Source organism: Suncus etruscus, chromosome 7 (genome assembly GCF_024139225.1).
Source record: "Suncus etruscus isolate mSunEtr1 chromosome 7, mSunEtr1.pri.cur, whole genome shotgun sequence".
In the NCBI taxonomy this organism is placed as follows: Eukaryota; Metazoa; Chordata; class Mammalia; order Eulipotyphla; family Soricidae; genus Suncus; species Suncus etruscus.
Window position 1 is genome coordinate 57,541,280 of NC_064854.1, and position 25,425 is coordinate 57,566,704.

General features: G+C 39.6%; 1 protein-coding gene across 1 annotated transcript in view; it reads right to left on the reverse strand.

Moving 5' to 3' along the window:
* RABGAP1L (RAB GTPase activating protein 1 like) overlaps positions 1-25,425 on the reverse strand; it is a 369,153-nt gene that overhangs the window by 162,854 nt on the left and 180,874 nt on the right. Inside the window, exon 13 of the mRNA XM_049776425.1 lies at positions 2,256-2,369. Within this exon, the coding sequence (XP_049632382.1) occupies positions 2,256-2,369 (114 nt within the window). The remainder of the gene's footprint in view (positions 1-2,255; positions 2,370-25,425) is intronic.

Consider the following 25,425-nt stretch of genomic DNA (forward strand, 5'->3'; position numbering starts at 1 on the left):
ACTACATTAAATTGAGAAGCTTCTGCACTCAAAGGTAACAGTGACTATAATACAAAGGCTATCCATGGAATGGTACTCATCTAATACCCATCTGATAAGGGGTTAATATTGAAGATATACAAAATACTAACAGAACTCAACAGAAAACATATCAATCAGCAAATGGAGAAGAAATTTTCCCAAAGAAGAAATAAAATTGACCAAGAGACACATTAAAAAATTCTTCAGGGGACAGGAGAGATAGCACAGCGGTGTTTGCCGTGCAAGCAGCCGACCCAGGACCTAAGGTGGTTGGTTCAAATCCCGGCGTCCCATATGGTCCCCCGTGCCTGCCAGGAGCTGTTACTGAACAGATAGTCAGGAGTGACCCCTGAGCGCCACTGGGTGTGGCCCAAGAACGGAAAAAAAAATTCTCTACATCACTAATCATCAGGGGATGTAAATCAAAACAACAATGATATATCACTATAGACACTGGTACACATTACAAAGAACAACAACCACTCTGGCGTGGATATGGGGAGAAAGGAACTCTCATTCACTTCTTTTTTTTTTTTTTTTTTTTTTTTTTTGGTTTTTGGGTCTCACCCGGCAATGCTCAGGGGTTACTCCTGGCTCCATGCTCAGAAATTGCTCCTCGGGCGGTGGCGCTAAAGGTAAGGTGCCTGCCTTGCCTGCGCTAGCCTCGGACGGACCGCGGTTCGATCCCCCGGCGTCCCATATGGTCCCCCAAGCCAGGAGCGACTTCTGAGCACATAGCCAGGAGTAACCCCTGAGCATCACCGGGTGTGGCCCAAAAACCAAAAAAAAAAAAAAAAAAAAAAAAAAAAAAGAAATTGCTCCTGGCAAGCACGGGGGACCATATGGGACGCCGGGATTCGAACTGATGACCTTTTGCATGAAAGGCAAACGCCTTACCTCCATGCTATCTCTCCGGCCCTCTCATTCACTTCTTGTGGGAATGTCATCTAGTCAGCCTTTATGGAAAATAATATTGATATTACTTAAAAAACTGGAAATTGAGGTCCATATGATCTAGCAATACCACTCCTAGGGATATACTCTAAGGAACACAAAAACACAATACAAAAATGTCCTCTCCACTCCTATGTTCAGTACAGCACTATTTACAATAGCCAGAATTTGGAAACAACCCAGATGCCCCAATAACAGATGAGTGGCTGAAGAAACTGTGGTATGTCTACACAATGGAATACTATGCAGCTATTAGGAAAATTGAAGTAATGTAATTTGTGTATTCATGGATAAACATGGAGATTATTATGCTGAATGAAATGAGTAAGAGGGATAGGGATAGACATAGAATGATCTCACTCATCTGTAGGATATAAAAAAATAAAAGGCAGTATGGTAATAATATTTAGAGACAATAAAGATAAGGACCAGGAGGACCAGCCCATGATATGAAGCTTGCCACAAAGAGCGGTGAGTGTTTAGAGTACTAATTGCAGTGACAACTACCATGACAGCACAGCATTAGAGAGAGAGAGAGAGAGAGAGAGAGAGAGAGGAAGAGAGAGGAAGAGAGAGGAAGAGAGAGAGAGAGGAAGAGAGAGAGAGAGAGAAAGGAAAAGAGAGAGAGAAGTAGAATGCCTGACTCAGAGATGGGGGAGGGGAATGGGGACACTGGTAGTGGGAAAGTTGTACTAGTGAACAGTGGTATGCATTCTATGACTGAAACTGAACTATGAACATTTCTGTAACAAGTGTTTAAATAAATTATTTTTTTTTTTAAAAATCATGGTTCTTTAAATTTAAAATAGGGAGCAGAGAAATAGCACAGTGGTGTATGTTTCACTTGCACATAGCAGACCCAGGACTGACCTGTGTTCTGATCTCCAGCATTCCATATGCTCCCTGAGCCTGCCAGTAATTTCTGAGTGCAGATCCAGGAGTTACCCGAGTGCCATCTCGTGTGGCCCAAATATCACTCCCCGCCCCACGAAAAAAATAAAAATAAATAAAAAATAAAAATACTAAGATGGGGGCCCAGAGAGATAGCACAGCAGCGTTTGCCTTGCAAACAGCAAATCCAGGACCTAAGGTTGTTGGTTCGAATCCCGGTGTCCCATATGGTCCCCCGTGCCTGCCAGGAGCTAATTCTGAGCAGACAGCCAGGAGTAACCCCTGAGCACCGCTGGGTGTGGCCTAAAAACAAACAAACAAAAAAATACTAAGATGGGCTCTAAAAATGAAGACCTGCAAAATATATGGGAAAGTGAAGTGGGACCTACCTTGCATATCTTGTAGAGTGACTCCTGGCCATCTCCTCCAGTATCTTTAAAGTAATCGTGTGCAGGAAACGTACGGTGAATATCTCTAGTAATAACACTCTCCTGAACTGAGTCCTAAAAAAGGATAAAGACAAACCTGGTCATTCATTTAATTTCTCTTTATTATTAAAAAACAAAAACAAAACAAGTAATAAATCAGAAATGTGCCTCAGCAGTAGAGCACATGTCTTGCATGTCTAAGAGTCTGAATTCAATCTGATAACACAAACACAGAATCAAATGATCTTAAGATTTCAAACACACTAAGTATAACTTCTCCCTTTTCCAGATCCAGAGTCCTATCTACCCAAGAGAATCACTACCACTAGTTTCTTTTTACTCCTTCCAGTCACATAGCTATGGAGGCATGAATCTTCATGGAAAGGGGAAAAGAGACAGTAGTTGTTTATACACTTCTCCATTATTTTTAATGCACAAATAGAAACTAATTACCTGTTTCTTTCACTTGAGGGAATAACTTACAGAGTGGTCCTCAAAGATATTATTTCCGCAACAGCTATTAATATATTGAGGAATGTTCAAATATGGGTACAGTGGAGGTATCATTGCTTTTTATCTTTTGTAGAACTTTTCCTTAACCTGGGTACTGTGCTTCTGCCCAGGCCCATATGCTAGGAACATTTTATTTTTGTTTTTTGGGCCACGTCCAGTGGTGCTCAGGCTTTACTTCAGGCTCTGCACTCAGGAACCACCCCTGTGCCTACAGGGGACCATATGGATTCCGGGCATCGAACATGGGTCGATTCACTACACTACTGCTCCAGCCCCACTAAGAAAAATTTTATGCAAGCATACTCATAGATCGGACAGTGGTTCGAATCCCAGCACCCCATATGGTCCCTGAGCCTGCCAGGAGCGATTTCTGAGTGTACAGCCAGGAGTTAACCCTGAGTGCTGCCGGGTGTGATCCAAAAACCAAAATAATAATAATAATAATAATAATAATAATAATAATAATAATAATAATAATAATAATAATAATGATAAGTCATCCTCTTGGGTATTTTTGGTGGGGAGGATGAGAGATTTGGGTCATATCTGATGGTGCTCAGGTGTTACTCCTGGTTCTACACTGAGGATTATTTTCTGGAGGTTTCAGAGAATCATATGGGATGCCAGGTCCTCTCTTCTGTACTATCATTCTGACCCCTCCACTTAGATTATTTTTATTTCTGAAAGTGTTATTCATTTTATCTGTTTAAATGTCAATAGGATGGAATCACTTTTAGTAATGCAAATAGAAATATTTTTACATAACTGAAAGAAGTATTAAAAATTAAAATTACTGGGCCAGAGAAATAGCACAGCCATTTGCCTTGCACACAGCCAACACAGAAAAGACCTCCATTCAATTCCCAGCATCCCTTATGGTCCCCCAATCCTACCAGGAGTGATTTCTGAGCACAGAGGCACCAGGGGTAACCCCTGAGCACTGCCGAGTGTGATCTAAAAACAAACAAAAAATTTTGAAGTATTATTTAATGTATTGTTCCATAAAGTTTTTAAACAAAAGCTGGGCTTTTAGCTAAGTCAAGAAAGGATAAGAAATGTCTTGGCTTCATAACTGAACTCACATAAATATGAATAGCTGGACCTTATCTGGTGGGACCAGACTATGAAAAGTCTGAAATATTTTTGGAATGGGGGAGTGCAAAGTATCCCTACCCTACTACCTGAAAAGGCAGCAGCAGCAACTCAGTTCATACCTGGCATGACACTATTTTAAGGAAAACTGGTAAAAAAAAATTACTATCAAGTAAGTTTGTATAATAATGAATCTTACATCATTTTAATAATTTAGTTGAATCATTGTGAGAGTTATAAAGTTACAGTGGTTCCAGTTTTGCATACATCTACACAAAAATGTAAGGAGTACAAAAATCTATACTGAAGAAAGGAGACAAGGTAGGATAAGCCAACCTTATTGAAAGCAGCACTTTTTCCATCATCACTTTAGAATTAAACTTCAGAGAATCAGAAAAGTGTTGAAGTTGTAACTATGGAGTTGACAAATACCTATATCACTATTGTCTGCCGCCCTCTGGACAACTACCATAAAGTGTATAACTGGTCAGATATGTCCTTATGATCATTTCTACTACACTTGCATGGTTTGGTTGGCCACATATATAACTTCACTCAAACAGAAACACAAGAGAAGCAAAAAGATTGGAAAGGAATTCTTAAAAAGGGTTTTATGATACTTCTATCATGAAGTCCTGGATTTTAATTTCCAAGTCACTAAGTCAAAAGACAATTTATAAAAAGTCACTGATTACCAGTGAATAAAATCCAAATTTCCAATAGAGGTAGATAGACAAAATTTCAGCTTGCTGAAAATCAGTTAGAAACCAATCCTAAGAGATTGATTAACTTTGGGTTATGCTGAGTCCATTCAATATACAGCCTTTTATTAAAAGTATTGCATGAGCTGTTTTTCAAATATACCCTGATATGTTCTTAGTTCTCTCTTCAAAGAAAAGTGTTGTTTGCCTGTGAAAAAGAAATGCTTACAGCATTCAAGTATCATCAAGAATTAAGAAGATGGAATTGAATGTCCTTAGCCTATTATAGTTCATAAAACAGTTTCTGGTCTGCCAACAACAGAAAAGGTATTTCCATGAAGACAGCTATTTCATATGTGGCTGTAGTAGCAGATGAAGAATAAAATACTATCCTGATAAAACAACATCTTTTTTTGTTTGTTTGTTTGTTTGTTTGTTTTGGGCCACACCTGGCGGTACTCAGGGCTTACTCCTGGCTATCTGCTCAGAAATAGCTCCTGGCAGGCTCGGGGGTCCATATGGGATGCTGGGATTCAAACCAACCACCTTAGGTCCTGGGTCGGCTGTTTGCAAGGCAAACATTGCTGTGCTATCTCTCCGGCCACAGAAAGCAACACCTTAATTGTAACTTAATTTGCGAGTTTTGCCACTATAACATTTTTCCTTATTAATTCCTATTAACTCAAGGATAATTTTATTTTTATCAAACACTATGTGCTAATATGTTGATGCCACTAAAATCTGTTTACTAAAAATAAAAATTAGCATATCATTCAGAGCTTAAAAAGAACTGACCTTAGTCAGTTTTCTATTCTTATTCCATAGGGCTCTTCTTTTGGTTCTATGTTAGAACTATATCTACAGGAAAACATCACAAACTGATTGGCTTACATGTCCCTGAAAGCAGATGGGTTTGCAGTGGTGGGTCTACTTTATTTGCCTTGATGTTTGTCAAAAATTCAAAGAGGCTGAGATGAAAAGAGAAAATATGACAGTGCATTCTAGTTTTAAACCTGCTATTAAGATCATGAGCTAAAACAGTAACAGACAAAGGTCAAATTATTGCAGTCTTTATCCTACTGTGAAAGAAAGTCTTGAGTATCAGTGAAATAATAATAAAGCAAAGAAATCAATGCTAACTGAATCATCTTGTGAGAAAGATGCTTCCTAGGCACTACACAAAATGTTGTCAAATGCAAATTCTAGCTTCAACTAAAAAGCTATGTCTCAGGGCCCAGAGAGATAGCACAACGGTGTTTGTCTTGCAAGCAGCCGATCCAGGACCAAAGGTGGTTGGTTCGAATCCCGGCATCCCATATGGTCCTCCGTGCCTGCCAGGAGCTATTTCTGAGCAGACAGCCAGGAGTAACCCCTGAGCACCGCCAGGTGTGGCCCAAAAACCAAAAACCAAAAAAAAAAAAAAAAAAACAAACGCTATGTCTCAGGGAAAGTAGCAACAATAAGAACTATGGCACAAGAAAGAGGAGAAAAGAAGTGCATTTTTGGACCAGTCAATATCCATGATGGATTCTTGCTCCTGAATTAAATGCCAGGCATGGAGTGAGTAATACTGGACAAGATGGAAGCATTCTTTTGGGACTAAAACACTATGAAGCAATGCAACACAAGGAGTACAGCCTTTATTTCCCAGAGATCCTATAATCCAAGTCAGAGTTAGAGATGACTCTCTAAAACAATTATCTGGTGTTACTTTTAGACTCCATACAGACCTACCATATGCTTCTATGGCCTCATTCTCAGCACTGCTGACCTTCAATGTCCCAAAATAAAGGTTCAACTGGGACAAATGACAATCTTGGAAATTCATATAGGAGGGTGATGATGATGAACTCTGAAACTCCTATCCATTTCCAAAGTTGAGTATATTTTTACATTTGCATTATTTCTTAAACTGCTAATTTAGACTCCAGGCCCCATGCTCTAGATTATTCTGCAAGGTTTTAGATGTTTGAGGATGATGGTGGTGGTGGTGAAGATTTTGCTTTTTAACCAAACTCATTATGCTCAGAGTTACTCCTGGCTCTGCACGAAAGCATCACTCACTCCTGGCAATGCTTGGAGGACCATATGGGATTCTGGGGATCAAACCCAAGTCAGTTGCGTGCAAGGCAAGCACACTACCATTGAACTATTATTCCAGCCCTATTTTGCAAACTTTAAGAGAGTCTTTATATCACCCCAGCTTTAGAATTTCCAGATGAAATATAGTTTGAATTTATTAAACTGCATTAGATTTATAAATATATATGCACAGGATTCGTGCACAGTATATTTTTTAACTTTTATTTTGGCCAAAGTGAATTACAAATCTTTCATAGTAATATTTAAGGCACATAGTGATAATGAATGAGGGGCATTCCCACCACCAGTGTTGTCCTCCCTCCACCCGTTCCCAGCATGCATCTCATATCTCCCTCTCCCCCCACACCCCCCGCTCCCATAATGTTAGTGTGACTTGTACAGCTTGTTGTAGATTGGGTATTGATTCTGCTATCGTTGACTTCATGTTTGGTGTTCATGTCTGATCATTTTATTTCCACTAAATGATCATATGACTGTCTGGTCCTGGAACCATCCATTTCCCACCCACCCCCCTCAAATTATGAGGCTGAAGTGATTCCAGCAATGTGGTTTTGTTGGAGATAAAAGAAAAGAGAAAAGAAAAAAAAACTAGGAGGAATCCGTCAAGGTGTTAAAAATATCAATTTAAAAGAAAGAGAAAAAGGAAGAAAAAGGTAACAAAAAAAAAACAAACAAGAACAAAAACAATAAAGCAGTAACAACAAAAATACAAAAAGAAAAAACAAAAAAAAAACCCCAAAACTAGCAACTACAAAAAAAAAAGACAAAAAAAGTCAAAAACACAAACTAGCAACTACTTAAAAGAGTTTGTGTTTCTTCTTCTTTTTCTCCTTCTCCTCCTCCTTCTTTTTTTTTTTTTTTTTTTTTTTTTTTTTGGCAAAGGCACAGTAAGTATTGGGGGGAAATTAGAAAAGGAATTGCCGGGCCCGGAGAGATAGCACAACGGCATTTGCCTTGCAAGCAGCCGATCCAGGACCAAAGGTGGTTGGTTCAAATCCCGGTGTCCCATATGGTCCCCCCGTGCCTGCCAGGAGCTATTTCTGAGCAGACAGCCAGGAGTAACCCCTGAGCACCGCCGGGTGTGGCCCAAAAACCAAAAAAAAAAAAAAAAAAAAAAAAGAAAAGGAATTCCCTTGACCTAAGAGATACAGGGTTTCTCTACCCTTGAAGCATGCTGTCATGGGAACAACAATAGGCTTCATACATGCTCATTTTCACACCCCAAGGTGTTTTTATGGTGCCAAGAAACTTTATGCTTGGTTGTGGATGATAACATCAGGCCTCTGTAGTTAGAAATCTTGTTATTTGCATAGGTCATAGGATGAAGGCTACGAGAGAATTTTTCTTTACGGTTCTAGAAGTTCTATTCCATCACTGTTGTTGTAATCAGTCTTCTGTAATTAGTGATCTTGGTTTTTGCCCAGATCCTAGGACAAAGCCTAGAATAAAGTCTTTCAGTATGGTTCCAAAAATTCTGCTCAGTAACAGTTGTAAAAGTCAGACCTCTGGAATTAGAGATTTTGGTTTTTGTACAAATCCCAGGCTGAGGCCTAAACTAGGATCTTTCTCATTGATCCCACAATAGGTTCTGCCCAGTCCATGTTTGTCAGTCTTCTGTAGTTAGCGATATTGGTTTTTGCATAGAGCAAAGGATGACATGTCTTCTGATTTCATCATATCATTAGGTGATGAGATAGGACAACCCTCTCTTAGATCAAGTTGTTGCTGTTTCCTCATGTCAGGATGTCATATCAAAACTGGTGCAAGTTGGTGCCAGAGAAGTATTGGGAATTTCCCAAGGAGGAGTTTGGTTCCTGGTGCTGTTGCTGGGACCTGTGTTGGTTCCACGTCTGGGATCTGGTGCATGCACAGTATTTTTAAAATCATTTTTATTGAAACCCATGGGAATTACAAGTTTTTCACAGTTATATTTAAGGTACATAGTAACAGTGAATATAGGCAATTCTAACCATCCATGTTGACCTCCCTCAACCACTGTTCCCAGCATGCGTTACACACCTCCACCCTTAGCCCCCTGGACTACTAGTTTAACAGGTCCCTTTTGTATATAGCTTGTTGTAGTTTGGGTCTCTTGATTCTATAGTTATTGATTTTGGATTGAGTATTTAGGTCTGATCGTTTTTTATTTCCATTCAATCAATGCTCATGAGATCGCTTTGCCCCTGGCACCACCCACTATATTTTTCTCAATTTGTAGGAAGACATAGAAATATGAGGCAGAACAAGATAATTCACATTCTATAGTTAAGGAAGGAAGAAGGAAGGAAGGAAGGAAGGAAGGAAGGAAGGAAGGAAGGAAGGAAGGAAGGAAGGAAGGAAGGAAGGAAGGAAGGAAGGAAGGAAGGAAGGAAGGAAGGAAGGAAGGAGGGAGGGAGGGAGGGAGGGAGGGAGGGAGGGAGGGAGGGAGGGAGGGAGGGAGGGAGGAGGGAGAAAAGAAAAGAAAAGAAAAGAAAAGAAAAGAAAAGAAAAGAAAAGAAAAGAAAAGAAAAGAAAAGAAAAGAAAAGAAAAGAAAAGAGAGGCCAGAGATAGCATGGCAGTAGGGCATTTGCCTTGCATGGGGTTGACCTGAGAGAAATCCAGTTTGATTCCCAGTATCCCAGATGGTCTCCCAGCCTGCCAGGGGTGATTTCTGAGTGAAGAGCCAGGAATAATCCCTGAATGCCATGGGGTGTAGTTAATCAATTAATTAATTTGAAAAAGAAAGCAAGTGGGAGCCCCTGATAAAGGCTATAAATATATATTTAAAAGAAGAAAAGAAGAAATAGAAAGGAGAAAAAGAGGGGGCTGGTGTGGCAAGGTGTTTTGTTGTTGTTTGCATAGGCATAAATTATTGGGGAAATTAGAAGGAAATTCTCTTGGCCTAAGAGATACAGGTGTCTACGCACAGTATTTATAACACAGGATGCTTTGCTACTTGGGTAGACATATTAAAAAATTACTTTGTTTCTTTAAAATTCAAATTTAAGAGGGAATCCTTTATTTCTATTTGCTAACTCTAAAAGCACAACCCAGCTTACTAACATAATACACCAAAAATCAATTCCTGTGATTCCAATCCATTAATCTTCTTTTTTTTATTTTAAATCTTTAGTCTGAAGTGCCCTATATTTTATGTTAACTAGCCACATTCAACTGCCCAAGTAAGCTGTGTTAAATTTACTTTTTAAAAAAATTAGTTAAGAGCTGCAGAGGCTGCTATGAATAGAACCATACTGTGGAAAATGGAGACATCTAGATAACAATGGACAGACACCACGATTAGTGAGACTGCCAAGCCTGTGAGGTACAGAAAAATGGAACCGATAGACTGGAAAACAAGATCAGATAAAGATACAGCTAACTTCCTGTTCCAAAAAATTGAATTATGGAAGCAATCTTAATCCTGCCTTGAGATTCTGTTGATTGCCCGAGTTCTCTAAGCGATGCGATATCTGACATGGATTATATCAAAGTCTATCCAATTTGCATTTCTTGTTCTTCCTTTGTCTCTCAATCTCCATAGCACAATAAAGAAAGAGCCCCTTGACCACAAAATGCCCTTTTCAGAAAGTACATGGTAGTGACAACAGAGCAGAGGAAAAGGGGTGTGGGCTTCAAGGTCACCTAACAAACTAAAACACCTCCAAAAAGATAAAAAGCCCCTAAGCTTCACTTAACTTTCTTCACCTTACTCCCTCTGCCAAAATGGTGATACTGATTCTAATTTTCAAAATTGTCTTAAGCTTAGATTTTATCACAGGCCATAGAGTGCATGGCAAATAGGAAACATCATTCATGGTAAATATTGTTAAGCCTAGAAATATATTTTTTTCTTTTTTCTTTTCAAACAAAAACAAAAGGGATCTAAAAGCTGTACAACTTGTGAATCTGCCAACAGCAGATTCTAATGAAGGTTATTTTGAGAGCTAAGTAGATTTATATTTAATAAAATATTAAAATGCAAATACAGTATATACATTATCATTTGAGAAGTTTTCTGTGAACCAGCGGACTTTAAATCTCTACTACTGAGACATGATGATTACAATGGGCCATTATCAATGGGCCATTATCAGAATTAAAGGGGGGGGACAATATATAGATAACAGCAACTCAAGAGAATAATTTTTGAAAATTTTTGCTTTTGGCAGAAACACACAGATGTAAGCATAGGGAGGGTCAAATAAAATATAACACCCAAACCACAGAATATATTATATGGGAATTTCAAGGAGCTCTGATGTTTGTCATTCCTTGGAGATAAAGCTGAGTAGAAAGGCAAGCATCTGAATTACTTGGAAGAAACTTTTTTTTTTTTTTTTTTGGTTTTTGGGCCACACCCTGTGACGCTCAGGGGTTACTCCTGGCTATGCGCTCAGAAGTTGCTCCTGGCTCGGGGGACCATATGGGACACCGGGGGATCGAACCGCGGTCCGTCCAAGGCTAGCGCAGGCAAGGCAGGCACCTTACCTTTAGCGCCACCGACCGGCCCCATGGAAGAAATTTTTAGGGTAACCAATAAATAAAGTCCAGAGATGGGCACTAAAATATGGATATTAAGATGAGAATATGGGCAGGAGCAACACTACAGCAGGTAAGGCATTTACCTTGCACATGGCTGACTAAGTTTCAATCCCTGACATCCACTATGGGCCTCTGATACCCAGTAGGAGTGATCCCTAAGTACATATCTAAGAGTTACCTCTGAGCCCCCAACAGGTGTGGCACAAAAAGACAGATAATAAAAAGATGATAATAGGGCTGGAGCAATAGTACAGCAGAAAAGTGTTTGCCTTGCATGCGACCAACACAGGATGGACCCTGGTTCAAATCCCAACATCCCATATGGTCCCCCGAGCCTGCCAGGAGCGATTTCTGAGAGCAAAGCCAGGAGTAAACCCTGAGCATCACCAAGTACAACACCAAACAAAACAAAAAGATGAGAATATAGTGAATATAACTTTGATTGATATAGGTAGTTTAAGTCCAACTACCTCAACTAGAGCAAAGCAGAAGTGATTAGTGAGATGTTTTGACTGCTGTTGAGTAGGACACATTTTTTTTTCATAATGGCTACTTTTTGTTTTGTTTTGTTTTTGTTTTTGGGCCACACTCGGTGGCCCTCAGGAGTTACTCCTGGCTATGCACTCCTGGCTTTGGAAACTATATGGGATGGCAGGTATCAAACCCAGGTCCATCCTTGAGTCAGCTACATGCAAGGCAAATGCCCTACCACTGTGCTATCTCTCTGCCCCCCTTAATGGCTACTTCTTTTTAAAAATACTTAGGAAATATAAAAGTTAAGGTGCTGGTGAAAGGAATTTTCCCAAATTTATAAATAGACTGATATAAATTCCTTTGTGCTTGAAATAAGAGATTTACATAATTTGAGAATTCTAATGTATATAAAACAGATGCTATAATTTGCACTGCTATTTTTGGTTATGAAAAGAAAACCTGGATTAAACTCCATGATTTTTTTCAAGCATTATAAATTAGAAATGCTTGGATTAGACATTTTTAGCACCAGACCTAAAAGAACTGGACCAAAATCACCTGTCAATTATAAAGCTAACTACTCTATCTTTAGAGATACCCTCTTTAACCCAAAAATGAATTCAACCCTCCACACTGTTCTAAAACTTCTTATAAGGTGACAATGGGGGCCTGAAGATAGTAGTGGTATGAGCTCAGAATCAATTCTGGGCATCACAATCACAGTTCCCCAAATTCCCCTAGTGTACTCTTTAAGCTCCCAAACCAATGCCAGAGCGTTCCAGATTTCCCTGGCACTGTAGGGCCTGAGCAGCACCATACCCTCAGCTCTTGCACTGAATCAATAACCCAGTTGGTCAAGAATCGTCAGAGAGGTCTCTGGACCTTTAGGAATGCACCCCCCGAAGAGCTTACAGTGTTTAAGAACAATAGGTATTCAGGTTGGAGTGGTGGCGCAGCGATAAGGGGTTTGCCTTGCAGGCATCTGACCTAGGACGGACCATGCTGTTTGATCCCCCGGTGTCCCATATGGTCCCCCAAGGCAGGAGTGATTTCTGAGTGCATAGCCAGGAATAACCCCTAAGTATCACTGGTGTGGCCCAAAATTTAAAACAAAAAAAAAAAAGGTATTTCCTAATTTTTAAATTATGTGAATTACTCTTGGAGGACCTTGCCATTCCTCCTAATATGCTAATATGTGTGTATATGTATATATGTATGTATGTATCTATGTATGTATGTATGTATGTGTGTGTAATGAACACATAAAATCTATAGCTGAGAAGCTTTTAATACATTGTTAACTATAGTTACTGTGATATATTACAGCTAGAATTTAGTTTCTAAACCATTCTTTATTTTATCCTCTTCCCACATGAGCTTAGTTATCTCTCGCCTAATTTTCTTTTTTTTTTTTTTGGTTTTTTTTCGGGCCACACCCGGCGATGCTCAGGGGTTACTCCTGACTGTCTGCTCAGAAATAGCTCCTGGCAGGCACCATATGGCAGGGGACCATATGGGACACCGGGATTCGAACCAACCACCTTTGGTCATGGATCGGCTGCTTGCAAGGCAAATACCGCTGTGCTATCTCTCCGGGCCCTCGCCTAATTTTCTTCTCATCTCTGAAGCTTTTCAGTGTCTGTTGCCTGCAACTTTCTTCTGCAAAAAAAAAAAAATTTTTTTTTTTTTGGTTTTTGGTTTTTGGGTCACACCCAGCAGTGCTCCTGCCAGCAGTTACTCCTGGCTCCATGTTCAGAAATTGCACCTGGCAGGCACAGGGGACCATGTGGGATGCCGGGATTTGAACTACTGTCCTTCTGCATGAAAGGCAAACGCCTTACTTCCATGCTATCTCTCCGGCTCTTCTGCAAAATTCTTACATGTTCTTGGGTTTATATGAGCTAGTGTATACAAAACTTATATTAACATATTTCAAAATGTAACAAAAATTGTCATCTTTTGGGAAGGATAAAAAGTTTCAATTACGGGGCCGGAGAGATAGCATGAAGGTAAGGCATTTGCCTTTCATGCAGAAGGTCGGTGGTTCGAATCCCAGCATTCCATATGGTCCCCTGAGCCTGCCAGGAGCGATTTCTGAGCACAGAATCAGGAGTAACCCCTGAGCGCTGCCGGTTGTGACCCCCCCCCCAAAAAAAAAAACAAAAACAACAACAATAACAACAAAAACTTTCAATTGCAATATAAAATTATGGTGTATATATTAAACTAATGACAATTGAATGCATGTCACTTCTTAATATTAACTTCGAAAAAACACAAAACTAAGGAGATCATCACAAAACTAGGGAAATCATCAAAGGGCTGAGCACATGCATTACATGTTGGGATTCCCTGTACTGCCATGTCCGCAAGCACCACTGAGAGCATTCTCTGAGCACAACCAAGTGTGGTACCTCTCCTCTTCCTTCTCCCCTCTAAGACCCAAAATTAATACTAAAGAAATTTAGTACCTTGGCAAGGGAAAAAAGAAGTGTTCTTTAAAAGTGCAGGCCCAAGTTGCTTCCATGTCCCACTGATGGTCCAGACTTCCCTGCTGTCCCTCACGCCTTCTCAGGCTTGTCTGCAGAGAGAGGGACCCTCTAGTCCTCCTATCAAACGCAGCCAGTGCTGCCTCCAAAGTCTTCCCCCAAGCTGCTTCCACATCCTGATCTCCCTGCTATCTCTCGCCCCATCTAAGATTTTTCTGCAAAGAGAGTCTTAGTCTCTCCCATCAACAATCCTCTTCCCAAACTGAGTGAATGCTAGTATATTCACATGAAGACATTTCAATTTATATCAGGAAGATTGGATCTCACATCTTCTTTCTCTTAGCAAATATACAACTCAAAACCCAATTGAACAAGTCATTGGAATTAGTTGGCAATATTTTTTTCCTACTTAGATAGCCTCGGATGTTTAGGAAAATAATCTCTAAAGTAGATATAGCCACCTATACACCTAGCCACCTTTTTATACAATCAAGGTTCTGGAACTGGTCATTTCCACTCCCAGTAGTCTCTGCCTCATTGTGTGGTTGTCAGCTTGCTGTCCCGGTTACCTGTTGAGATCACAGGTTGTTTCTTGTTCTCAATTTTTTTTTTTTTAGTAATCTGTGTTTGTTCTGAGGGGAGGTTTACAGTCTTATCATACATTTGTGTCTGAGTTTTTTTATTTGTGAGAATCCTGCTTCGGATATGGCACAGTGGGACCCAAGGTTTCTTGGCATGGTGCCAGTTGTAGCAGAAGCATACACTTTTCCTCTATTTTTACCCAAATAGGTGAATTAATTGTCTTTTTGTACCTGAATATCTTCTTTAAAGTGTTTCTCTGCAGCTGGATAGGTCTCTCCTTTGGGGTAAATTTAAGAAGTTTTGTAAAAATAATGTTATGGATAAAATATCTGTGGGAGGCATGCCTCTTTCTATACTTTAGTAGTTGTTTTGAGAGTTCTGTGAGCTCTTTCAACTATGACTTATCCCAGAAGATTATAGGGAATGCCAGTGATATGCTTGATTTGTATTCCTTACAAAATAATTGAAAAGATTTACTGATATAGACTGGGTTATTGTCTGTCTTTACATATTGGGGGCACCCTTAACAGAAAAGCACTGTAGCATGAGGGTGCAAACTGCTTCAGCTCATTCTGAAGTCATTGGAACTCTCCAAATAAAATGGGAATATATATCCACCACCCACATAAAGAGGGGGAAACTGATAGGTTAGTCTGTAACCCTCAAAGGTTGGTCCCAGTTACATGTGTTTTTTATTCAAGGGTGCGTAAATGGTACATGTATCAACTATTTGTCTGGCCTGCCTCCATGGAATATGATAGTTGACATGCAAACAATGGGCATTTGTATGTAGTGCTGCATGTTCATCTTCAGGTGACTTAAACATTGGGGTTGTAATGGCCAGACCATCAACGGTTTCATTCTCTAGAGCCAGAGTGGGCTCTTATGTGAGTGATAAATATTGGCTCAGAAGGTTTTTTGCAGAAGGGCTTGTAACTGCAGCAAATCTTGAACAACCTGGTTATGAGAATTTAAAGAAGCAGTTACTATGCTTAGGAACAAGACTATTACGTAAGTTGAATCTCTTACTAAGTTCCATGGCTCTGAAATATGTAATTAAGTAATTTAAAGTAGCAAGTTCCACTTGTTGAGCAGACTTGTAATTAGTATGTACTGTTGTGATCAGAGAATAGCCAATGATACTGCCTCTTCCTGATGATGACCCATCAAAGTAAAACACAGGGGCATCAGGTATAGGGGAGGAGTGGATAATAAAGAAAATCACAAAACGTGTCTTTTTAAAGAAGTCTCAGGCCTTTCCAGCAGGATAATGGGAAGAAACTTCCTTGAAAAATTAGACAGGACTCATTGATGGGGATCGCTGAGCCGTAGTATACATTCTATTTCCTTTTTTTGGAAATAGGCTCAAAAGCTAACAAAGAAATTTCTCTAAACCTTGCTTTGATTATAAGAGCAATGATCAATTCCAAATAGGGCATAATGGGGCCGGGCGGTGGCGCTAAAGGTAAGGTGCGCCTGCCTTGCCTGCGGTAGCCTTGGACGGACCGCGGTTCGATCCCCCGGTGTCCCATATGGTCCCCCAAGCCAGGAGCAACTTCTGAGCGCATAGCCAGGAGTAACCCCTGAGCGTCACAGGGTGTGGCCCAAAAACCAAAAAAAAAAAAAACAAACAAAAAAAACAAAAAAAAACAAAACAAAAAAAACAAAAAAAAACCAAATAGGGCATAAATGTGTGAGATTGCTTTTTGTGTTAAAAAAAAGCCATTCTAGAGACCCAGACAACTGAGCAATAGCACCCATAGAGGAGTGAGGGGTTACAAAATTTAAAACACACACCTCTCCAGGTATGAACCTGGAAATATAGGTCTTTTGGAGCCAGTCCACCAAAAAATCTAATTCCTGTTGGGCCTTTTGTGTTAAATACCTGGGGCTATATAAATCCGGATTTCCTTCTAAGTACCAAATAAGTTGCTGAGTTCTGGGTTTGGAATCCCAAGGGAGGGGTAGATCCAATTTATATCACCTAAGAGTTTTTGAAAGTCATTAAGAATCCTGAGATTCGGGCCCGGAGAAAATAGCACAGTGGCGTTTGCCTCGCAAGCAGCCGATTCAGGACCAAAGGTGGTTGGTTCGAATCCTGGTGTCCCATATGGTCCCCCGTGCCTGCCAGGAGCTATTTCTGAGCAGACAGCCAGGAGTAACCACTGAGCATTGCCGGGTGTGACCCAAAAACCAAAAAAAAAAAAAAAAAAAAAAAAAAAAAGAATCCTGAGATTTTTCTGATAAACATAAATCCTTGGGAAACGCACTGAAGTATGCTCCAGTATGAAGCCAAATATTGAAATGGACATAATGTCTGGATTTTTATGTGGCTATTAAACCAGCATCCAGTAAGCAGCTGACAACAAATTCATAAACACATTGTAATTCTCTATGAGTGGGGCTGGCCATTAAAATGCCATCCAGGGCCCGGAGAGATAGCACAGCGGCGTTTGCTTTGCAAGCAGCCAATCCAGGACCAAAGGTGGTTGGTTCGAATCCCGGTGCCCCATATGGTCCCCCGTGCCTGCCAGGAGCTATTTCTGAGCAGACAGTCAGGAGTAACCCCTGAGCACCGTGGGTGTGGCCCAAAAACAACAACAACAAAAAATGCTGTCTATGTAATGAATCAAATATGTCTGAGAAAACATTTTAGGAGTTGGAAATAAAACCACATTAACAAAATATTGACACATGGTGGGTGAGTTTGCCATGCCCTGAGACAAAACCATCCATTGAAATTGCTGTGTGTGGGCCTATTATTGAGAGATGGAACAGAAAAGGCAAAGTGCTATCTGTCTTTTGGGTGGATGAAAATGTTACAAAAACAATCTTTTAAGTCAATTACTATCAAAGGCCAGCCTTTTGAAATGACTACTGGTGAAGGTAAGCTATTCTGCATCTTGCTCATCAAAACCATCTGAGAATTTACAGACCTTAAATCACTTAAAAGTCTCCAGCTACCTGATGGCTTCTTTATAACAAATACAGGGGAATTCCAATTAGAAAAAGAGGTTTCAATGTGTCCCGGTCTCAACTGTTCATTGACTAAGTTTCTAAGCACCTCTAATTTTGTACTATAGATGGGCCAACTGGAGAATCTAGATTGCAACATCAGATTTCCATTCAAAGGGAATGGGTTTCTGGGCACTTTAACCCAGTGGCCCCAATTTAAATTAACATACTGGGAGGTGTTTTTTAAAAGAATGTGATATTCTGCCCCTCACTGCTTATTCAAATCACATCCTCAGAGGTTCAAAGAAACAAGAGCTACACATAGTATAAATACTGCCTGTTGATTTTCCGGTCCAATGCACTTCAAATACCTGGAGCTCTAGCAAACAAAATTTGGAGACAAGACTCCTCCTATCCCTTTTAAACTGTTCTGAATATCTTGTAGGGCCCAATTTCAAAGCCAATCTCTTAAAGAAATCACAGATACTTCAGCACAATAATTAAACATTCCTTCAAAATTCCTACCCTAAATTTCAAGAGTTAACATTGGATTTTCCTCTTTAAGCATAGCAATACAAGCTATAAATGCATTAGCAGAAGATTCAGGGTTAGCACTTCCAAACCCTCCTTCCCTGATTGTCCAGGCATAACATAAGGAAGTGATAACATTTGAGCTATGTTTTTGCCTTTCTTAATTGTCCAGATTCTGGGTATTGAGACAATCATTATTTCCCCTATGCAGTCAGAATCTATAATCCTCAGGTGAATCATTATTCCTTCGCGTGATAAACTGCTTCTTCCTAAAATCATACCTAAAGTCTCTGGAGGTAATGGCCCTGTTATGCCAGACCTAATCTTTGTTTGTTTGTTTGTTTGTTTGTTTCTGAGTCATACCCGGCAGTGCTCAAGGGCTACTCCTGGCTCCATGCTCAGAAATTGCTCCTGGCAGGCTCAGGGGACCATATGGGACGCCGGGTTTCGAACCAATGACCTTCTGCATGAAAGGCAAACACCTGGGCCCGGAGAGATAGCACAGCAGCGTTTGCCTTGTAAGCAGCCAATCCAGAACCTAAGGTGGTTGGTTCGAATCCCAGTGTCCCATATGGTCCCCTGTGCCTGCCAGGAGCTATTTCTGAGCAGACAGCCAGGAGTAACCCCTGAGCAATGCCGGGTGTGGCCCAAAAACCAAAAAAAAAAAAAAAAAAAAAAAAAGAAAGAAAGAAAGGCAAACACCTTACCTCCATGCTATCTCTCCATCCCCGCCAGACCTAATCTTATAAGGGCATTGTAACAGGAGAATGCTTAAGTGCTCTGGACAGGGGATACCTAAACCAAAGCCTCCTGAAGTGGCTGGCTTTAAGGAGCTTAAACTGTGGTGTTCTCTTAGTCTGGACTGGGAAGCAGAATTATTGATGAAAATCTGATTTTGTGGGGCCAGATAATGGACCCTGACCCAGTTTTCTGAGACAGGTTGATTAAGTCTTGGTCTAGAGGGGGCAGGTCCTCGAACTGGTACAAAAAGAGGTTGAGACCTTCATTGTTTTCATAAATGACCCTTAAAACATCTGACCTGACCTCATGAGAAAGGTTTTAAATCCCTCCCCAAATAGTAAGGAACTGAACGACAGTCTCTTGCCCATGAAATCCTCTCCCACACTCTGAGCAAACACTAGGTGAATTTCTTGGGCGAAAGTCACTGATCTGATTCCTGGAGTTTGCATCTAAATAGCATATGTTATTAAAGGTGAAGCAGTGGGAGATTGGGGGGATAATTGTAAGTTACAGCATTTTGACAAGCATGTAGAAATCCCATGACATCTTCTCTCTCCCTAATTGGATATAAGATAGTCTGACAATATTCATTATCAAAGGTTAAGGTTTTCGTCAGAAATTTTTGAATTTCCATATCTCTAATCTGTCTTTTAATCACCTCTGTGAATTTCCCCACAAATTCTGCATATGGCTCCATAAATTTCTGAATAATATTTATATAATTACCCTTGTACTCAGTTTCTGAGTCAATATTTTCCAAAGCCTTCAAAGAAAGTGTCCTGACAAGTCTGAAAACAGCACAGGATAGTCTAGCCTGTTTATTTTTTCCTGGGTACTCCCCTTCTCTTATCAATGTCTCATAAAACAGCATGACTCCTGCAATATCCTTCCAGAATGGTCTAGGCCCTCAATGGCGAACCTATGGCACGCGTTCCAGCAGTGGCACTCAAAGGTCTTGCTGCTGGCACAAGGGAAGGAGTCCACAATTAAGATATACGGTGCTGCAGGAGGGGAGTGTGCCAGTGTCTGCTTTGCAGCTCACTTGGTAACGGCCAGACTGGCCATTGGGAGGACCAGACATTGTGTGGCAGTTTTGGCACTCAGGCTCAAAAAAGTTAGCCATCACTGACTAGGGCCAGTGGTCCTCAAACTATGGCCCGTGGACCACATATGTATTTGTATCTATTTTGTTTCATCATTGCAAAATAAGATATATGCAGTGTGCATAAGAATTCGTTCATAAGTTTTGTTTTTACTATAGTCAGACCCTCCAATGTCTGAGGTACAGTGAACTGGCCCCCCTGTTTAAAAAGTTTGAGGACCCCTGGACTAGGCTATTAATTTTATTCTTAAAATTTTACTCTTAAAATCACGAGTGCTTATAATGAACAACTGTACTCTGTTAAACTAGAAAACCAAGAAGAAATGGACAAATTTCTGAAAAAAAATATAACCTCCCAATATTGAATGAGAAAAAAGTGGAAAGCCTAAACAGGCCAATCACAAGCAAGGAAATTGAAACAGTAAATAAGAAACTCCCCAAGAGAAGAAATGAACAGACACTTTGACAAAGAAGAAATACAAATGGCCAAAAGACACATGAAAAAATGCTCCACATCACTAATCATCAGGGAGATGCAAATCAAAACAATGATGAGATACCACCTCACACCACAGAGAATAGCATACATCACAAAGAATAAGAATAAAGTGTTGGCGGGAATGTGGAGAGAAAGGAACTCTTATCCACTGCTGGTGGGAATGCTGTCTAGTTCAACCTTTATGGAAAGTGATATGGAGATTCCTCCAAAAACTGGAAATCAACCTCCCATACAATCCAACTATACCACTCCTAGGAATATACCCTAAGAACACAAAAATACAATACAAAAACCCCTTCCTTACACCTAAATTCATTGCAGCACTATTTACCATAGCAAGACTCTGGAAACAACCAAGATGCCCTTCAACAGACGAATGGCTAAAGAAACTGTGGTACATATACACAATGGAATATTATGCAGCTGTCAGGAGAGATGAAGTCATGAAATTTTCCTATACATGGATGTACACTAAATCTATTATGCGGAGTGAAATAAGTCAGAGAGAGAGAAAAATGCAGAATGGTCTCACTCATCTATGGGTTTTAAGAAAAATGAAAGACATTCTTGCAATAATAATTTTCAGACACAAAAGAGAAAAGAGCTGGAAGTTCCAGCTCACCTCAGAAAGCTCACCATAAAGAGTGATGAGTTTAGTTAGAGAAATAACTACATTTTGAACTGTCCTAATAATGAGAATGTATGAGGGAAATGGAAAGCCTGTTTAGAGTACAGGCGGGGATCTGGTGGGGAGAAGGGAGATTTGGGGCATTGGTGATGGGAATGTTGCACTGGTGATGGGTGGTGTTCTTTACATGACTGAAACCCAATCACAATCATGTATGTAATCAAGGTGTTTAAATAAAAAAGAAATAAATGGAAGCTTGTCTTTGAAGAGAAAGCAGATGGCTGGTTGGAGAAAATGTCTGCCACAGCAGAAGCAACTTTAACAAATGCCCTGATGGCCATAGGAGGTGGTTAAACTGCCTCTACTGACACCTGATGGAGTAGGCCCATGTCTTCAGGCCAGAAATAGTGTCTGCTTACGTGTGTGTGTGTGTGTGTGTGTGTGTGTGTGTGTGTGTGTGTGTGTGTGTGTGTGTATAAAAAAAAAAAAAAAGAAACTCCCTAAGAATAAAAATTCAGGACCAGACAAGTTTACAAATACTCCAAGATTTAGACTGCAAAGAAGTCTTCAATGATAGAATGCCAATGGCAAGAGCTATAACATAAAACCTGAATAAATGGGACTACATCAAGCTAAAAAGTTTCGGTATGGAAAAAGAAACATGGGGTAAAATTAGAAGACAGCTAACTAGGATATACAAAGTACTCACAAAGGTTAAATCTACAAAACCTAAAAACCCCATCAAAAAGTGGGGAGAGCAAATGAACACACTTCTCTGAGGAATAACAGATGTCCAACAGACACATGAAAAAAATGTTCATCATCACTTATCATTAGAAAAATCCAAATCAAGACAACAATGAGATATCATCTTACACCACAGCGAGGATGGCACAAATCAAATATACTGGGAACAATCTCTGTTGGCAGGGATGTTGTGAGAAAGAAATTCTCATCTACTGCTGGTACAAATGTTGCCTGTTCCAACCCCTATGGAAAACTGTACGGAGGGTTCTCAGTAAACTCAAATTTGAGCTGTCATATGACCCAGCAATACCCCTTTTGGGTATCTATCCCCAGCACAGAAAAACATTCATCCAAAAGGATATGTGCACACCACTATTCACTGTAGCACTTAGTCAATAGCTAAGACTTGGAATTAATCCAGATGTCCAACAACATAAGACTGGATCATGAAGATGTTTATATATGTATAATATATGTGTATGAATATCTCATATATAATCCAGTATATATTATGGAATATTACATAGCTGAATGGAATGATGTGATCATACAATTTGTAGCAACACGGATGGAACTGGAAGATATTATGTTAAGTGAAGTAAGCCAGAAGAAGGATAAATACAGAATGATATAACTTATATGTGGTATTTAGAACAACTGTATGAAGAAACACAATGGTTAAAATGGTACCTGTCTAGAACACTGTTGGCTCCAGAGTCTAGTGAAGAGAAGGAAAGAAACTGAGTGGAAGAGGAGAAACACAAATATGAAAGGATGGGTGGGGGCTAGGGCCAAGCAGTCTCAGGTGCATTAGTAATATTAATAAAAGGTCAGAACTAAATATCCAAGCCAAAGACAACAACAATGGAATCAAGAGACCCAAACTTTATCAATCTGAACTTAAAATGTGCCTGTTATACTGGGAGGCTGAGGAGCAAGGGAAAATAATATGGGACCATTGGTGCCAGGAGGTCGACACTTATGCTGGGATTGACCCTGATTCATTGTATCTCTGAAACCCAACTATGAAGGACTTTGTAAATCACAATGGTTTCAATAAACTTAAAATAAAAAAAAAACCTTCAGGTTCAGTGTGTCTAATTATCAGTTAGAATCAACTCAACGATCAAGACTCAAAATAAAATATGTTCAAAATACTGATGTAAAACAAAGGGAGAATTTCAAGAGAGATGCTTATCATGATATTATGTAAGTATCAATGTCTATTTTGAAAAAAGTGCTTATGAAATTAATAAAACAGACTACAGGAAAATATAAAAATAAAGAACATACCAGCAAGAAGCCAAGATCAACTTTTTATCAGGGTTCATACAAAAATCACAAATGAATAGTGATAAATAAAATGCAATTTCTTTTTTTAAACTGTTAAAGTACTGTCAATCAGTATAAGTTCATTGGTTATTCATTGCAAAAAAATCACTTTCTTCCCTAATTGCCTTAATTTGTAATCTTCTGTGAAAAAAATTGAATGTAAAAATCAGAAAGAATAACTATGATAGCAATAAAGATCCCACACGACAATTATTTCAGAATTTATCATTTTCATTGTTTCACAGTATAATTTTTTAAAAAACACAATGAACAAAATATTAAAAAAGACAAAAAATGGAACTGGAGCAGTGGCATAATGGTAGGGTGTTTGCCTTGCATGTGGCTGACCTAGGACAGACCACAGTTCAATCCCCTGGCATCCTATATGGTCCCCCAAGTTAGGAGCGATTTCTGATCACATAGCCAGGAGTAACCCCTGAGCATCACCGGGTGTGGCCCAAAAACCAAAAATCAAAAAAAAAAAAAAAGAAAAGAGGAAGGAAGGAAGGAAAAGAGGGAGGGGTGGGAGGAGTGGGAGGGAGGGAAGGAGGGAAGGAGGGAGAGGGAGGGAGGGAGGGAGGGAGGGAGAGAGGGAAGGAAGGAAGGAAGGAAGGAAGGAAGGAAGGAAGGAAGGAAGGAAGGAAGGAAGGAAGGAAGGAAGGAAGGAAGGAAGGAAGGAAGGAAGGAAGGAAGGAAGGAAGGAAGGAAGGAAGGAAGGAAGGAAGGCAAAATAAAAAATCATGTTTTTCTTTTTCCATTTTAAGTTATTTATTTTAACTTATAAAACAGTAGTATTGCCTTTATTTAAGCTAAAAATCATCTTTAATGTTTAACCAAATATTGGCAACTGAAAGAGTAGCTCAATATGATTGGTTAATTAAGATTTCAAAGAACCTGCTGCTTCCAGAGGAGAAGCTAATTTCTCATTTATAAGCCTATTTCTAACTCCAGCTCTGAGAAATGGTCCTAATAAAATTCACAGTTAAGTAGACCGTCAAATGCATGCCAGCCATTAACATTTGGGCTGCCTGCTGCTAGCAAAATATTAATATTTGATGCTAAAGCATTTTCATTTTATAAGACTACTTAGCATTAATCCTTTTCAGGGCCTTATGAAATTGTGTTCTTTATGTGTTAAATAGATTATACTCAGGCTGTAATGGGTGGTCTTAGAATGACTTTAAAATAATAGCCACTAGGAAACAACATGTTTATTTTCTGATTCAATAGTAGGCTGTATTTCATCTAAAAGCTACAAGAAGATCACTATTTTTAGAACAAAACCAACTTATAGAAAAACAGAAGGGGAAACTGGTTTGGGAGATAGCTCAAAGGCCTAAATGCATGTTTTGCATGTCCCAAGTTTGAGCTCCAGTAATGAGTGGTTCCCTCAACACTACTGGAGGTGAAGCCCACCCCATGCACCAAGCCAGAGGAGACCCTAAGCACTACCAGTTGTGTATGGGGGAGAGCTAGAGAGAGGAAGAGGGAGGGAGTAAAAGAGAGAGAGATATACCCACGAGAAAGAGCAAGAGAGGAGTATTTGATATGTGAGAAAGACGGAAGATTAGAGATTAGAAAAGATATACAAATAACAGAGAGAGAGAACACATGAGAGACAGATGCCACAAAGGCAAGAGAGAAGGAAGCAAAGGAAATAAATCTATTTTATCTTATTGTCTTTCTAATCAACAAAACACTTCTATTACATATTATAATGTATATTATACATTACTAATGAATCTACTAATGCTCAAAACACCAAAATATAGATAATTACTATGGCATCTTATAGTGTAAGAAACAAAAGCTCCCAAAGAAATCAATCACATTTCAGTCACAAGGCAAGAAAACAGCAGAGGAAAATTAGAATCCACACCTTATGATAAAGAAATAAATTTATGTGTTTATTCATCTACTACCTGAGCCATGCCTTAAATCTTCAAAAAGCCTAAGAATATAAAGAGTATACCAGGGGAAGAAGGGAAAGGCCCTGGACAGAAAGTATTGCATGGATAAAGGCATGAAAACATTAAATTGTTTTACTGCTCCAATTCCTTTCTTAGCAATCTTGCTAAGGGTAGGCAACATGTCTATGTTCACCACTTCCCTAGAAA